We start from the raw sequence: 14587 nt of genomic DNA on the forward strand, positions 1-14587 counted from the left end.
ATCACTTATCTATAAGGCAGGAAACGCGGGCCTCAACCCCAAAGTGCTTGCATGAAATCCGTGATTAGGTAGATTGACAGGCTGGTCTCGTCTGTCCTGGCAGTTCCAGCATTCGACAAACAAACTATAGCCCTGATCGATTTCCCGGCTATTGACAGGTCGTACTAGCATCTCTCTCCCCATATGCACCACGCAAAGAGAGTACAGGAGAGCTTATCCAGCAAACCAGCGCCCTTAATAACTCGGAAAGAAATCCGAAGCAATTCTGGCTATATACATGCGGGGAAGGGTCTATGCAAGGTTTGCTAGAGTCTGTGGAACACGTGTTTTCTAACTAAAAGGGGCCATCCGGACGGCATCCCGAGTTTGTGTGGCGCTGGCAGGGCTGGGATGTTCCACCAATCACCCTGTCTGGTTCTTTTATCGTTCCTGATATACCTTGTGAATGCGCCTTTTTCCGTAAAAGGAATCAGTAACGCAATTTACATGCCATCCTTGTACGCCGGGTATACTCTCATATCAGACGCCGACGGTGAGTAATTTGAAGCCGTCGGCGTATGAATCTGGGTAAATGGAGCCTTGGCTTGGGAGGTATCGTGGATTTATTAACGGCTTTCTTCTAGGGAGTCTATCTCTCAAGGTCGAAAGCAGTAAGAAAGCATTGCGTCACGGGTGGCTCATATCACACGGAATCATCATGCTGCTACTCTCAATGCAACGAGTGCACTTCTTCTATTCTCTACTCTTTACTCTTCTCCCAATCTTTGCCTCTGCGCAAGAATCAACCGTGCACCTTTTAGGATCTTCCGGACGTTATAAGCTTGCAGATCGCCGTGATGCTCCAGCCATTCATGTTTCTGGAGATGACTACGCCGGCATCATACGTGCTGCCAATGACCTAGCCGAAGACTTTGGGCGGGTGTTGGGGGTCGATGGAACGGTTCAAGTCATCAATGCGACTGGAGCCGGCGAGGCTTTGGACGCAGACAAAAACGCAGTTATCATCGCGGGGACTGTCGGCCATTCGTCGCTTATCGACCGCATTGTCGAGAACAACAAGCTCGATGTTAGCAAAATAGAGGGTAAATGGGAGTCCTACATCTCGCAAGTGGTCAAGAACCCAGTAGACGGTCTAGACTGGGCCCTTGTCATTGCGGGCAGCGACAAGCGCGGAACCATCTACGGGCTATACGATCTCTCCGAACAACTCGGCGTCTCACCCTGGTACTGGTGGGCCGATGTCCCCTTCAAGACCAAAGACACCGTCTGGGTCGGGAACGAGATAAAAATCCAAGGCCCACCGTCCGTCAAATACCGCGGCATCTTCATCAACGACGAAGCGCCCGCAATAACCGACTGGGCGAAGAAGACATACGGATTCTCGAATGATCCCTTCCGACGTGAGTTCTACAAACGCGTTTTCGAGCTCCTCCTCCGTCTTCGAGCAAACTACCTCTGGCCCGCGATGTGGAGCAGTGAATTCTACAAGGATGATGCGCAGAATGGCCCCCTGGCCGATGAGTTTGGAATCGTTATGGGGACGAGCCATCACGAGCCCATGGCGCGTGCTGGGGAGGAGCAGAAGAGTGAGATGGAGGGCGTGTGGGATTGGGGCGAGAATCAGGAGAATATCACAGAGTTCTTTCGGGGTGGAGTCGAGCGGGCGAGCGGGTGGGAGACGTCTTGGACCATGGGTATGAGGGGATCCGGGGATGCCGCGTCGCCGACGTTGACGGCGGATGCGCTTGAGGAGATTATTGGGGTGCAGCAGGGGTTGCTAAGGGAGGTTTTGGGCGATAGTCAGGCGGCTTTTCCGCAGGTTTGGGTTCTGTACAAGGGAAGTCTTCACTGATTCGCCTTGAGTCTTAAACTAACAACTCGCAGGAGGTTGGAAAGTATTACCAGGCCGGCATGAAAGTGCCTGATAGTATTACTCTCCTCTGGACCGATGACAACTGGGGCAATCTTCTCAGAACCCCGCTTGCCAACGAGACCGATCGGACCGGTGGTGCAGGCGTGTATTATCACTTCGACTACGTTGGCAGCGTGCGAAGCTACAAGTGGATTAGTACCATTCAGCTGGTCAAGACCTGGGAGCAGATGCATCTTGCTTATGAGCACCAAGCGAGGGATTTATGGATCGTTAATGTCGGCGACATCAAACCTATGGTAAGCGGAGAGTCCCACATCAGTCAGTTTCTGCAAGCCTCATCAGGCTTGGCTTCTTTGCTGGCTATGAAACGATAAACTAACGTGCAGCAGGAAGTCCCTATAACCCACTTCCTGGACATGGCATACGATATGTCCAAGTTTACTTCTCCAGAAAGTACTGGGCAGTGGCTACGCGATTGGGCAGCAAAGGAATTCGGGAGCTCCCACGCCGACGAAATCACGCACCTCGTCACCGAATACGGTCAGCTGATCGCTCGCAGGAAGTACGAGCTTCTCAGCGAGGTACCGTATGTGTACAGCGTCGCCAACTACGACGAAGTCGAGCGGGTCTCAACTGAATGGGACGACCTGCTAAACCGGGCACAATCAGTCCATCGCAAATTCAGCGATACCGCCACCCAAGACGCATTCTTCCAACTGATCCTGTACCAGATTGAAGCCGGAAAGACAGTAGTCGATTTGTACAACACCGTTGCCTTGAATGGCTGGTACGCTGCGCAGCACCGGCTGAGCACTAACCGTTTGGCGGAAAGAGCCCACGAGCTGTTCGAGCTGGACGCGAATATCACGCGCAGATACCATGAAGTCAATGGAGGCAAATGGGACAAGATGGCGAGTCAGAGCCACATCGGGTACACGAATTGGCAGCAGCCTCCGGCAAACATTATGCCGAATGTGTCGTGGGTTGACGGTGATGATGACACGGACTTGGTGGGCGTTGTGGTTCAGGGCCAGGCGGGCCTGGCTTCTGAGGGCTCCAACAATACGCTACTTCCAATGAGCCCGTACATGCCTCCTAACGAGTTGCGTTATTTTGATATCTTCGCGCGCTCAAAGGGGACATTCTCGTACCGTGTCAGAACGAATGCGACATATGTCCAGGTGTCCAACAGAGCAGGCACTATATCTTCCTCCGACAAGCAACCTGATGGCCGATGCGTGATAACAGTCGACTGGCGCAAGGTACCGACTGGCGTCTCCAACGTAGAAATCGTCGTGTCCCATACAGCGTACGGTGTCGGAGACTCCTACACCTTGATCCTCCCTCTCAACAAGACAAGAATCAAGCCCGGATTCAAAGGCCACGTGGAGTCCAACGGGGTCATCTCCATTGAAGCCGAACATCACACACAAGCCCAGCCAGAGAACGATCTATCCTACATCACCATCCCAGGCTACGGCCGCACCTTATCTGGCGTCAAGCTCTGGCCCGCCACAGCGTCTTCCCAGACACCAGAGTCGGCACCTAGTCTCAAGTACCCATTCTACTCGTTCTCGCAGACCCAATCACCCAAGTTAATCGTCTACCTCGGCTCGACTCTAAATCATGATCCAAGCCGACCTCTCCGGTACGCCTTTTCCATTGATGGCCGCGAACCCAAAATTATTCAGCCGGTGCCAGACACGAGCATGGGGAGCGAGCCGGTTGGGTGGGGTGCCACGGTTAGGAGGGATGGGTGGATATCGAGTGTGGATATTGGTGGTAAGATTGAGCAAGGGAAGCATGAGTTAACGGTGTGGCTGCTGGAGCCCGGGATCATTGTTCAGAAATTGGCGCTGGATTTGGGTGGGGTTAGGGCTAGTGCTCTGGGGCCTCCTGAGAGTTTTCGGCTGTAGCTATTGCGAGAACCGTTCCTGACAGGTGGGGATTGGAGATGCTAAAGCCTGGCCGGGTAGTCAATACCTTGTTATAGGTACCTCTGTCATTTTTGGTATATTATATACTGATCCATAGCAAGCCACGTCCACTGCCACTCGTTGAGTAACCAATAGTATTCTACGCTCGCATACGTTGAATCTCATCAAGATTCGTTTATTCCATCTGTCTACTCGCCTCTCGAAAGTGAGTCTCATCGAGGGTTGCTTTCCTTAGCTCCATGACATGAGAGACTTGAATGTTGCAAGGACGGATCTTGTGATACAGGCGGCCGACTAGCATCTTCGTTGCGGCTGGGCCTACGATAGCCAGTCAGTCATCTAGGTTTGTGTGGCACCCTTCCACTATTGTTGAATTCACATTTCCCTCTCAGAGCTTGAATTGCATATAGGTAAGATTGAGCGGGCTCCCCCACCATTTGGAGGCAATCATAGTCTTCCATAAACTGCCAGGTGCCTAACAAGGTCTGATATAGTCCAAGAGAACAACCGCATTACTTATTATCGCAAGTCAATCAGTGGTTCCAACGGGTACAATCGCAACATAATCCAGCACCGCAGCATCCAGCCCATTCGATACACACTCAACCCTCAAAGCATTCCCTGTGCGGATTCTCACCTTCTCAAATGTAATCCGCATCTTGGAGCCACCATCCGGTGCATCCGTTCCAGCATGCGAGAAAACATACTCGTTATTCCCAAGCCACGTTCCCAGCGATCTGTCATTGAGGTAAAGCTCCCACTCCGCTATGCCATTAATAACATCGAAATACACCACGATGATATCCCACACCCCGCTTGAGACGCGATGGAGCTTCACCTCCGCTGTGGCAAGAGTATTATTGTCCAAAGCCGCCACGGCGAACCCTCCCGAGGCCGACTCGACGGGATCCAGCTCGATGATACTGTACCCATTCAGCTCCATGTCCTCGGCCTCGAGACGCAGCGGGTGATGTCCGGCGCGGCCCAGCTCATCAGATATCCCCGTGAGATTATGGTAGTAGCCTACGACCGAGTCTCTCCAGACGATCGCATGCCCAGCCTGAAAGGTCAGTTGCGTGAGAACCTCCTTGTACTGCTGGCGATCAAGCTTCCCGTCTAACTTCTTCCATCGGGCGGGAAAGGTCTGCGCGGTGTCTGCGCCGCTGTAGTGAGCGTTATATAGATGCTGAATCACCATATCGCCCGAGGGCAGCTCGTGCGTGTAATTGACGTGGTGGTACCAGAGCAGAAATTCAACAGGTGTCGTGTCGATCTCCTCGAACCGCGCACCGTATTCGGGCGGATACTGCCCGGCGTATCCAGAGCCGTTTCGGACCGTCCGGTCCAAACCAATCGAGGATGCATCAGACCGCGTCCAGATCCCGTACTTGTTATCGTCGCCGGCGCGGACATTCGGGCCGAAGTGCGTGTTGGTTACGTCTGTGAGGGAGGGGAGGCCGATGTCGCCGCTCGTGTAGTTTTGGTATGCGGGCCAGGATGTATGGGCGATGTAGCGGACGGCGTTGGTGACGTCGCGGTTGAGGCCGAATGTCAAGCGACTCCAGGTCTGGATGATTTGATCAGGGTCCTCTGTTGGATCCCACGCCATACGGCCGAAGGCGTAGAGGTTTGACATGGATAGGTGGCTACCTGTCCAGGTGTAATCGAGGCCAACGTTGGCGACCCCGCAGTAGCCTCCCAAATGGCGTTGGAAACGATCGCCTGAGACGATGTCCCGAACATAAGACGTCTTCCCATCAACGCGCAAATCCGCGTCTAGTATCGTCTTCCAGAGCGGAGGGAGGTAGACCGTATGAGTCTGCTGCCCGAGATACTCCTGAGCAATCTGCAGCTCAATAGCAAAATTGGACTGCCGAAAGTACCCAAAGAGGGGATGAGGAGGCTCGCGGCCCTGAAAGTCGAGGGGCCCATACTTTATTTGGAGAATGACGTTATCACGGAACTGTCCGTCAAGACCCTGGAAGGCCTCGTACGCTTCCGAGGCCCGATCAGCCTTCCAATCTGCAATGTCGAGCATCTCGTAGACGAACGTTCGGAAGAATATGATACCGCCATGCGGTTTGAGAACGTCGGCTAGGACGTTGGCGCCGTCGGCGAGGGTTCGGTTGTAGGTATGGGGTCCTGGTTGTCCTTCAGAACTTGCCTTGAGAAGGTAGCCTCCAAAGTCGGAGATTTCATCATAGATGGTGTCTGTGATATTCTGCCACCATGAGATGACCCTTTTATCGAGTGGATCGTACGTGGGAAGGCCGCCAAAGTCCTTGGGCGATGCAAAGTTGACGGCAATTCCGATTTGGACCCCGTATGGTCTCATCTGGTCGGCTATTCTGCCGAGTCCCTTGATATTATCGGGCGAGAGAGTGATTGGATTGGCATTGACATTGGTCAAAACGACACCCTTAATCCTGACCGAGGCCAGAAGGCGAGCGTACTGCGCGACACGGGTCAAGTTTTCGCGGACTGTGTTGTTGTCAAAGAAGATGGAAAGACCTCCGTATCCACGTTCGATCGTCCCATCCATGTTGTCCCACTCGTTCGTCCATCGGAGCGGCGCACTAGGGTTGGAAGCATAGGCCACGGCGGAGAAGTTGCCCTGAGCAAGCATAGACAGGTACTCAAATGTACCATATAGAGCTCCCTTCTCGTTCTGTCCCAGGATTTGTACAGTGTCTTCGGTGATATTCAGAAAGAAGCCATCTTCCTCTAGCTGGAATTGAGAATGGAGATTGGGATTGGGGTTGTGATCGCAGGCGTGCGTGTATGCATCCACAGTGCCAACAACAATAGACTTGGGCCCTGTGTCGCAACCATTGTAGCTGATGGTTGCATCGGAATTAAAGATTCCATCAAGACCACGTTGAAGCTCCGTCCCTGCAGAGAAAACGGGGCTTGTCTGTGTTTGGTTCAGGACCACAATGCGTGCTGGAGGCTGGAAACCATTGACGACATTGCGAGGCAGTTTTGCGTACCGCAGCCAGCCATCAATGCCGCTCTCTGCCGCTGCCAGGGCGAAGATGAGGAAATGTGCAATGAGATGCAACATGGCAGTAGATGATTTACCCAACAATTAAGCCATAAACAATGGAACATCAAGCCAGACTGAAGATTGTGGGCAATGGACTTGTATACATATTGTTCAAGATCCCTCACGAGTTCGGCTCCGCGGACCAGGATGTGTTGTATACAGCAAATCAACGCAACAGTTTAGGCTATTTGCATCTACTCCAACATACTGACCTTGACGAATCATGACGCAGCATTCGCCCATATCAAACACCGACAGATATCATTTGCCGAAATAGAAGATCTATGCATGGTCCAAGGGCTTGATTTGTGGATAATTAGGGCCATGCGGGGACCCCGCATGCAGATCACAGTAGCCAGCACCACAAGCCACTCAGCAACAGGGAAATGTTTCAATTCTCGTTCACTTCAATTGCCGCCCGTACTTGGGAAACTGGAGAGGTAGAAGTCTAGGGGTGCTTCAAGATTGCACAGACTATATTCCTGCCCTCCTTACCAGAAACGCCGGTTTTCCAATCCATCACTGCGCTGTACCTCGTGTGGCTTAGATACCCGGCCTTTTCTCCGAAATAAAGGCCCACTTTATTTCTTTACAGTTGGATCTCATTTAGTATAACGGCAATTCAATGGCGAAGAAAGCGCACATCTTATATTCAAGTCGTACCACAATCTCCATTAGGCTTTTGGAGGAGAATTCAGGTTCTGAGCCCTTTTGTCTAAGTAAAGTATATTGGCCGCGCACAGGGCTGGGAATTGAAAGGACTGCCGATCAGGACTACTAAACTTGATATTTTATCCTACTACAGAGTTGTTATTTATAAAATTCTACTTCAATTCAGGTACTAATATGACATGGCAAGTTTAATTAGGAGTTAGACATACTACGAGTTTGGCTCTCTATTATTTACCAAGTACAAGTACAAGAGTAGTAAACCGATGTCTAACAATACTATATAAGACTAAACCACGTCGCCTATGGCACTATGTGGGGCTACCTTCAGTGGAACCATTCATGGTTTAGGTAAGGCCGTCTGATGTGATCAGAGAGTTACTATAAACATTACAGGACAAGGCCATGAACAAGAAGCCAGAATTAGCGGACTAATGTCTTGGGTGGTCTAGGATCTAGATTAGGTGCAGCGCCACGATGAGTCATTGGCTACGTAGCAGAACTCTTGGGGAACTTGATTTGAGCTGGATGCGTTGTTCTGGGCCGCCGCTGGTTATAGAGGAGAGATAGAATATGTAAGGTAATACATAATGTCACATATTTAAAAAAGCCATCTCATCATGCTGGATGTCGGAATGACCGGGATCTTCAACTCTGACTTCGCCGCGGTGATGATCAAAACAGTTATGAGACCATGGTCTGCGGCGCGACTGACATGGATGAGGGTCTCTGTGTTGGGGATAGTGGCGGGCCTCTGACGAGCGCGGATGGGGACGATGGCCAAAGGGTCTTGGTCGGTACACTCGGCGCGGTAAATTCTAACTGTGTTTGCGGCATTCCTGATGTATATACGAATTTTATTTCTCTGAGTGGCTGGATCGCGGAGAATAGATGAAGTCATACTTTGACCCTGACTAAGTTCAAGCACGAGGGGTGTATGGGAATTGTGGATATCTTGCTTTGGACTTATCCCTCGACGCAGAATATGGTAGAGCTTACATACTAGGTGCACTAGTGAGGCTAGGAAGTTATAGTAGTGAACCAATGGCAGAGTTGCATGACAAGTGAAGGGGCTGACTTGTAGCTGATCTCTGAGAAAGTCCCCTATCCTATCATAGTGCAAGGCCGATATATGCCGTTGTCCATCTGGAGTTACCATTCTCTTGAGCGTAGAGGATATCGCCGCACGAGAGGGAACGCCAATAAAGCCTACAGTGGTACATAGTTTGAGCTACTAGTATTAACCGGTGAAGCCATCTCCACAGCTTACTTTGCTAGGGAGATCAATCACTTCAAACAACCATCACACGTGCGCGCATACAGACTAAAGCTTTCTTCCAAGATATCAGCCTCCATTTCTGGATATCATAACCCTCCAATCATTTATTCTCACCTGGGGTTCGATATCGCTTATCTCTAAATGCAAGTTCAGGGTTCTGTAAATATGATTCCATAATGTCGATATGATAACCATGGTTGTGGCGCATTGGCTATTGGAACTGGTAAATCCCTCACTCAACCCTGGACCGAATGATTGGCTTCAATAATCACCGCAACTCGTACTCCGACCCAGAGATAAGCTTTCAGCTCAGCTCAAAGCTAAACAATATCATCTTCACACAGATAACGGTTCTGGCAGAATCGCGACATCGACGCCGTGGGGTGGTTTAAAATGGCCGTGGTCTGGCGGGCGCCGATCCTTTTTGGTCCGCATGGCAAAGGGCATCGGGAACTGATTTTTCCCCAAAGAATTCATTTCTAGCCACAGTATAAGTACGCCGCATGATGTATGACTTTGACATGGTTTTCTATGTACTAATGGCTTTCTAAGCTCTCGCTGCGCTGCACCTCTTGCCTAACTCTCGCCGCACACGCTCTTTCCAACAATGGTTTCGGCAACTGCAGTTGAGAAGCAGGCAGATACGTTTCTCAGCCCTCTCCGATCTACACCATCATGTCAAGAAGACGATGAAGATCCCGGCCTGTCAAAGCCTGGAGACTTTAAAGAGAAGCAGGTGCGACCTTCCTACCGTACGCAGCCCCTCCTCAAAGGATGGGTGGCTAACCCTACCAGGTCTTCAAAGGAAGCATGCTCCTCTGGCTCGCTTACCAGTCAATCGGAGTCATCTACGGCGACATAGGAACCAGCCCCCTTTACGTGTATTCGTCGACGTTTAGCGAAGCCCCCTCGCGACAAGACCTCCTCGGTGTCCTCTCCATTATTGTCTGGAGTCTGTTCATGATGGTCACAGTCAAATACGTCCTTGTCATCCTCTACGCTGACAATGGCGGCGAGGGCGGTACCTTTAGTATGTACTCTCTGCTGAGCCGCTACATGAACATCACGAACCGTGATCCCCGCGAGGCGTCGCTCGTCCAAATGAAGAGACATCCCACAATGGATCTTGAGCGGGCAAGCAAGTACGCGCGATACAGCCTCGAGTCAAGTCCTTTCGCCAGGCGTCTACTGCAGGTTATGGGTATCTTGGCGGTGACAATGGTCATTGCCGACGGCGTGCTCACACCTGCGCAGTCCGTCTTGGGAGCAGTCCAAGGCATCCAGGTCGTCTCGCCGGACATCTCCAGAAGCACTGTGATCGGAGTCACCGACGCAATCCTCATTGTGCTCTTCCTCATCCAGCCCTTGGGGATCACGAAGCTCACTTTCGCGTTCTCCCCGGTCGTGGTCATCTGGCTCGGCATGAACGCGATCTTCGGGATCTATAACCTTGCCAAGTACGATGCGGGGGTGTTTGTTGCTTTGAACCCTGGTTTAGCGTTTAGCTTTCTCGCCCGTCATGGTGATCAGGGCTGGAGGATGCTCAGTGGAACGCTGCTGGCGTTTACTGGCGTTGAGGCCCTCTTCGCTGACCTCGGTGCGTTTAGCAGAGGCGCTGTCCAGATCAGCTGGCTATGCTATACGTTCCCCTGCCTCTTACTCGCGTATATTGGACAAGCGGCGTATATCAGTGTCCATCCCGAAGCATACTCGAACCCTTTTTTCAATACCGCGCCTCCAGGCACCTTGTACCCAGCGCTGGTATTTGCCATCCTAGCAGCAATTGTTGCCTCGCAGGCCATCATAACCGCCACCTTTCAGGTACATCATCCCCCTCCTCACACAAGAAGTTCTACTCTCGTCCGGGACTAATATGGCCTGTCGACAAACCAGCTCCTAACCCAAGTAATGAAACTCTCCTACTTCCCGCAGTTCAAAGTCATCCACACATCGAAGATCTTCCACCACCAGCTCTACATCCCACTCGCAAACTGGCTCCTCATGCTCGGCACCATAATCGTCGCCTCGGTCTACAAAAACACCACGGCGCTCGGAAACGCATACGGCGTGTGCGTCATGTTCGTCACCTTCTTCGATACATGCATGGTCAGTTTGGCGGGGATGTTCGTGTGGCGAATCAGCCCTCTGATTATAATCTTGCCGTTCCTGACCATTGCCTCGTTGGACGGTGCGTATCTGTCCTCGTCGCTGATGAAGGTTCCTCATGGCGCGTGGGTGACGCTCGTCATCGCGACGGTTCTGGCGCTAGTCTTCCTCCTCTGGCGATACGGCAAGGAGCAGCAGTGGTTCGCCGAGGCGGAGGATCGCTTTCCCACGTCGCATTTTGTGACGAGGGAGCCCGGTAGTCCCGACGAGTCCTGCAGGACTGGGACGCTACTCCGATTGTCGGATCGCTTCGGCGGAGGCGTACTGGGCACCATGAAGGGGTTGACAGTCTTCTTCGATAAAGCGGGTGAAACGACCCCGATCGTTTTTAGCCAGTTCTTACTCAAGTTCACTGTTCTTCCGGAGGTTATTGTCTTCCTACATCTGCGGCCCCTGGAGGTCCCCTCTGTCCCTGCCGAGGATAGATTCACCGTCTCGAGATTGTCGATTCCAAACGCGTACCGGCTGGTCGTGCGTTACGGGTATAACGACGAGATCATCACCGCAGGCCTCGCAGGCGCCGTAGCGGCCCAGATCAGGGAATACCTAGGAGGGCAGAGAACCTTATCCGAAACGGTCCCAGCAGAAGAAGAGGGAAGCCAAGCCAGCACGCTGAGTCGGGCGAGCCACGGCGCTACAGGTACAGAAAGCGCGCTGGAGCAGTTAGATCGCGCATACGCCCATAACGTCGTCTATATCATGGGCAAGGAGCAAATGAAGATCAAACCCGGGACAAATGTCCTCCGTCGGTGTGTGCTCTGGATCTTTCTTTGGATACGGGAGAACACGCGTGGGAAGATGAGTTCGCTTGCGCTCCCGGTGAACCAAGTTATCGAAGTTGGGTTTTTGAAGGAGATTTGAGTAGTGTTTCTCTTATTGAGTTAGCGACGCCGACGTTCTTGGAGTACGTAGTGCACTAGGGTTCAGAACAATGCCAAGAGACGAGGGGGAGGACATCATCTCAGAAACAGCCACCTCTCGCTGATAATTGGCTTCAACTAAGATGGTCAATGGTTGCTGTGCTAGCTCTGTACCACTCCAAGTGCCTTAGGGGGGGTAATGATGACGCTCTTAGCCCTACATGTCTTCATGGTTTCCCCATTGCTATACTTCACAGGCCCGCACAGGATACAAATAATGCAAACAAGCCAAATCCAAGGCGTACAAACGGCACAAATGGCGAGAGTTTGGTTGTACGACCCTAGGGCTAATCCGATTTGTCAGAGACGTAGAAAAAAAGGGTTCGGCACAATCATACCGGATGGATAATCATGCCGGATTGATAAGCATCAGCACCAAACAACATGCTTATGGCGCGGCGACTTGATGACAAAAGATGGATCGGAGACAAACGCTTTATCTCTATGGTGAGCTGTCTACTCTCCATATTGTAAGTAAGTTCACGAAAGATCTGTATATAGCTATTTAGAACCTCGATAAAGCATCATTCTACTACACTTGCATACCATACCTGCCCATACAGCAGACTCAATGCTATACTCCTTTTAATTGCCATTCAACTACCCGCACAATGTCTTCAAAGATCCTAATTACTGGGGCCGCGGGCTACATGTAAATATACCCCGACTATTATATCGGAACTTTGCGGAAAGACACTGATATTCTCCTGCGTGCAGAGGGGGCTCCCTCGTCGCGGACTTCCTAAGCGAGTCCGCTTCCGGATCCGGCAATGCCCTGTTTCCCATTAGCAAAGACCGAATTGTTGCCGCCGTCCGGTCGCAGGAGCAAGCAGTTGCTCTGTCGAAATTGGATATCCCAGTCCTTCAGCTCGACCTGGCGGATGATGAAGCTGTCGCTGCGGCTATACTGGACTACAACAGTGCGTTCTAGGCTCCAGTCCATTGCTAGGTATTGTGGAAACGAAACTAATCCTGAAATTCCGCTGTCACAGTTGACATTGTCGTCCATACGACTAGTGCCATTGATCCAACCACGGCCTTGTATCTGATCGATGCACTAGGCAAGCAGGGGCGACTCAGTGGGCGGAAGGTGTATTTCATCCATGTAAAGCTTTATCATCACCTTTTTCTTTCTTAACCAAGCCCAATACTAACAATGGAGCAGACCTCGGGGCTCAGCGCATTCTATTCAAGCACAGGCTGGCCACCGGGGCAGTTTCGGGATACGGATGCGGTATTCGAGACGGAGAAGCAACTAGCGCAGTCATATTCCATTCGAAATGTACTGTATCAACTCCCCCCCGACATCTGAATTAGACTCTAACAAGACCTTTTGGGAGCAGACTGATGTATCTGTTATCATGCATGCCGCGAAAAGGGGCGTGACCAGCTTCGTCGTCGTGCCCTCGCTTGTCTGTGAGTGGCTAGTCCCAGTGGTTCCACGGAGAGCACTCGCTTCTTAGACTCAATACTAACGAAATATTCTTCATAGATGGGAAAGGCACTGGTGAATGGAACAAGCTATCCGTGATTCTGCCTGTCTATATACAGGCTGCTCTTTCGCAAAAGGCAGTGTACAGATTTCCTGAGAACCCGGTACGCTCCCCTAACGAATGCTACCTCCCTCAGGGCGGCCTAAAGTAAAGCTGCTACCGAGACACCTATTAGGGATTGGCACCTCACTGACCAACCAAATTTCAATGCAGAAAGTATCCGCCGTCCACGTCTCCGACCTGACAGCATTATACAGGATCATAATCACCAAAATCCTCAGCGGCAATAGCGATAGCATCCCGCGCGATAAAAACGGATACTACTTCGCACTAGCACACGATGTCTTCCTCGGAGACGTGCTGGACGATCTAGCCCGAGCTCTGAAATCCCGCGGTCTTGCAACGGATGCAAAGACACAGCTCTATTCCAGCGATCAGGCTGCTGCGGATTCGTTGGGCGTCCCTGAGCAGTTTGTGCAGACGTTGTGGAACTCTGGGTAAGTGACCTAATCTACCGTGCTTGATTACTTGTAAGTGATTAATAGACGGCTCTGTAGAGATAACATGGTTGCTGAGATTCCACGCACAATCGGATGGAGGCCAGCGTGGACTAAGGAACAGTTCTTCGAGAACATTGGTGGTGAGATTGATGCGGTGCTTGAGCTTGGGAAGGCGAAGAGTGGTCTTATTGACTCGCTTTTTAGCGCTGCCCAGGGCTGAATTAGGGTATGCTTCATCCTTGGTGGCTGCAACGGTTGGGTTTATATCACGAATCAAGTGAACCCTACCTTTTGAGGACGACAGAACAGTCTTGATTCCTACCATATTATGCAGATCGTCTAGCAATTTTTAGTAGTAATTCTTAGAAAGTGCTGCCGCCTTGAGCAAGAGAAATACCCAGGTACTACGCAGTGACAGTTGATCACACATCACACATTAGCCGGAAAATCTCTCCTTATACCTCCAAACCCCATGCTATCCGCCGAAGATAGAACTGACGCAGGCGGAGTCTACACGGCGCTTCCTGATTCGGACCGGAGTGGCCAGTCAATATCCCGGGCGGGGGATCTCACTGATCTCACCGGGTGAATTATCACGGGGCCCCGCAATTTGGAGTAAGCATTGGCCCTCCCGCTAGGGCCAGGGGCTTTGCTTGCAAATGCCGGGCGTTGACTAAGGTACTCGAGTCTTGTTGGGGTTCCCC

At 51.5% G+C, this 14587-nt stretch overlaps 4 protein-coding genes across 4 annotated transcripts; 3 read left to right on the forward strand and 1 right to left on the reverse strand.

The window, feature by feature from the left end:
- Positions 1 to 697: 697 nt before the first annotated feature.
- On the forward strand, positions 698 to 3789 carry BJX68DRAFT_255946 (uncharacterized protein; the record flags this gene model as incomplete). Its single annotated transcript, XM_071043125.1, has 3 exons — positions 698 to 1819; positions 1885 to 2169; positions 2263 to 3789. The coding sequence occupies 3 exons, from the start codon at positions 698 to 700 to the stop codon at positions 3787 to 3789; spliced, it is 2934 nt and encodes a 977-aa protein (XP_070897970.1).
- A 550-nt stretch (positions 3790 to 4339) lies between these two features.
- On the reverse strand, positions 4340 to 6874 carry BJX68DRAFT_267851 (glycoside hydrolase superfamily; the record flags this gene model as incomplete). Its single annotated transcript, XM_071045926.1, has 1 exon — positions 4340 to 6874. One exon carries the CDS (start codon positions 6872 to 6874, stop codon positions 4340 to 4342), a length of 2535 nt encoding a protein of 844 aa, XP_070897971.1.
- A 2537-nt stretch (positions 6875 to 9411) lies between these two features.
- Positions 9412 to 11907, forward strand: BJX68DRAFT_276419 (potassium transporter 5; the record flags this gene model as incomplete). Its single annotated transcript, XM_071048091.1, has 3 exons — positions 9412 to 9540; positions 9600 to 10625; positions 10698 to 11907. 3 exons carry the CDS (start codon positions 9412 to 9414, stop codon positions 11829 to 11831), a joined length of 2289 nt encoding a protein of 762 aa, XP_070897972.1. The 3' UTR covers positions 11832 to 11907.
- A 539-nt stretch (positions 11908 to 12446) lies between these two features.
- BJX68DRAFT_239074 (NAD-dependent epimerase/dehydratase family protein) lies at positions 12447 to 14220 on the forward strand. The gene is made up of 8 exons (XM_071040462.1): positions 12447 to 12542; positions 12608 to 12810; positions 12883 to 12995; positions 13056 to 13172; positions 13234 to 13306; positions 13383 to 13486; positions 13597 to 13880; positions 13941 to 14220. The coding sequence occupies exons 1-8, from the start codon at positions 12502 to 12504 to the stop codon at positions 14101 to 14103; spliced, it is 1098 nt and encodes a 365-aa protein (XP_070897973.1). The 5' UTR covers positions 12447 to 12501; the 3' UTR covers positions 14104 to 14220.
- Positions 14221 to 14587: the final 367 nt, after the last annotated feature.

The sequence above is a fragment of the Aspergillus pseudodeflectus genome (assembly GCF_044049435.1).
Source record: "Aspergillus pseudodeflectus strain CBS 756.74 chromosome Unknown BJX68scaffold_27, whole genome shotgun sequence".
Lineage (NCBI taxonomy): Eukaryota > Fungi > Ascomycota > Eurotiomycetes > Eurotiales > Aspergillaceae > Aspergillus > Aspergillus pseudodeflectus.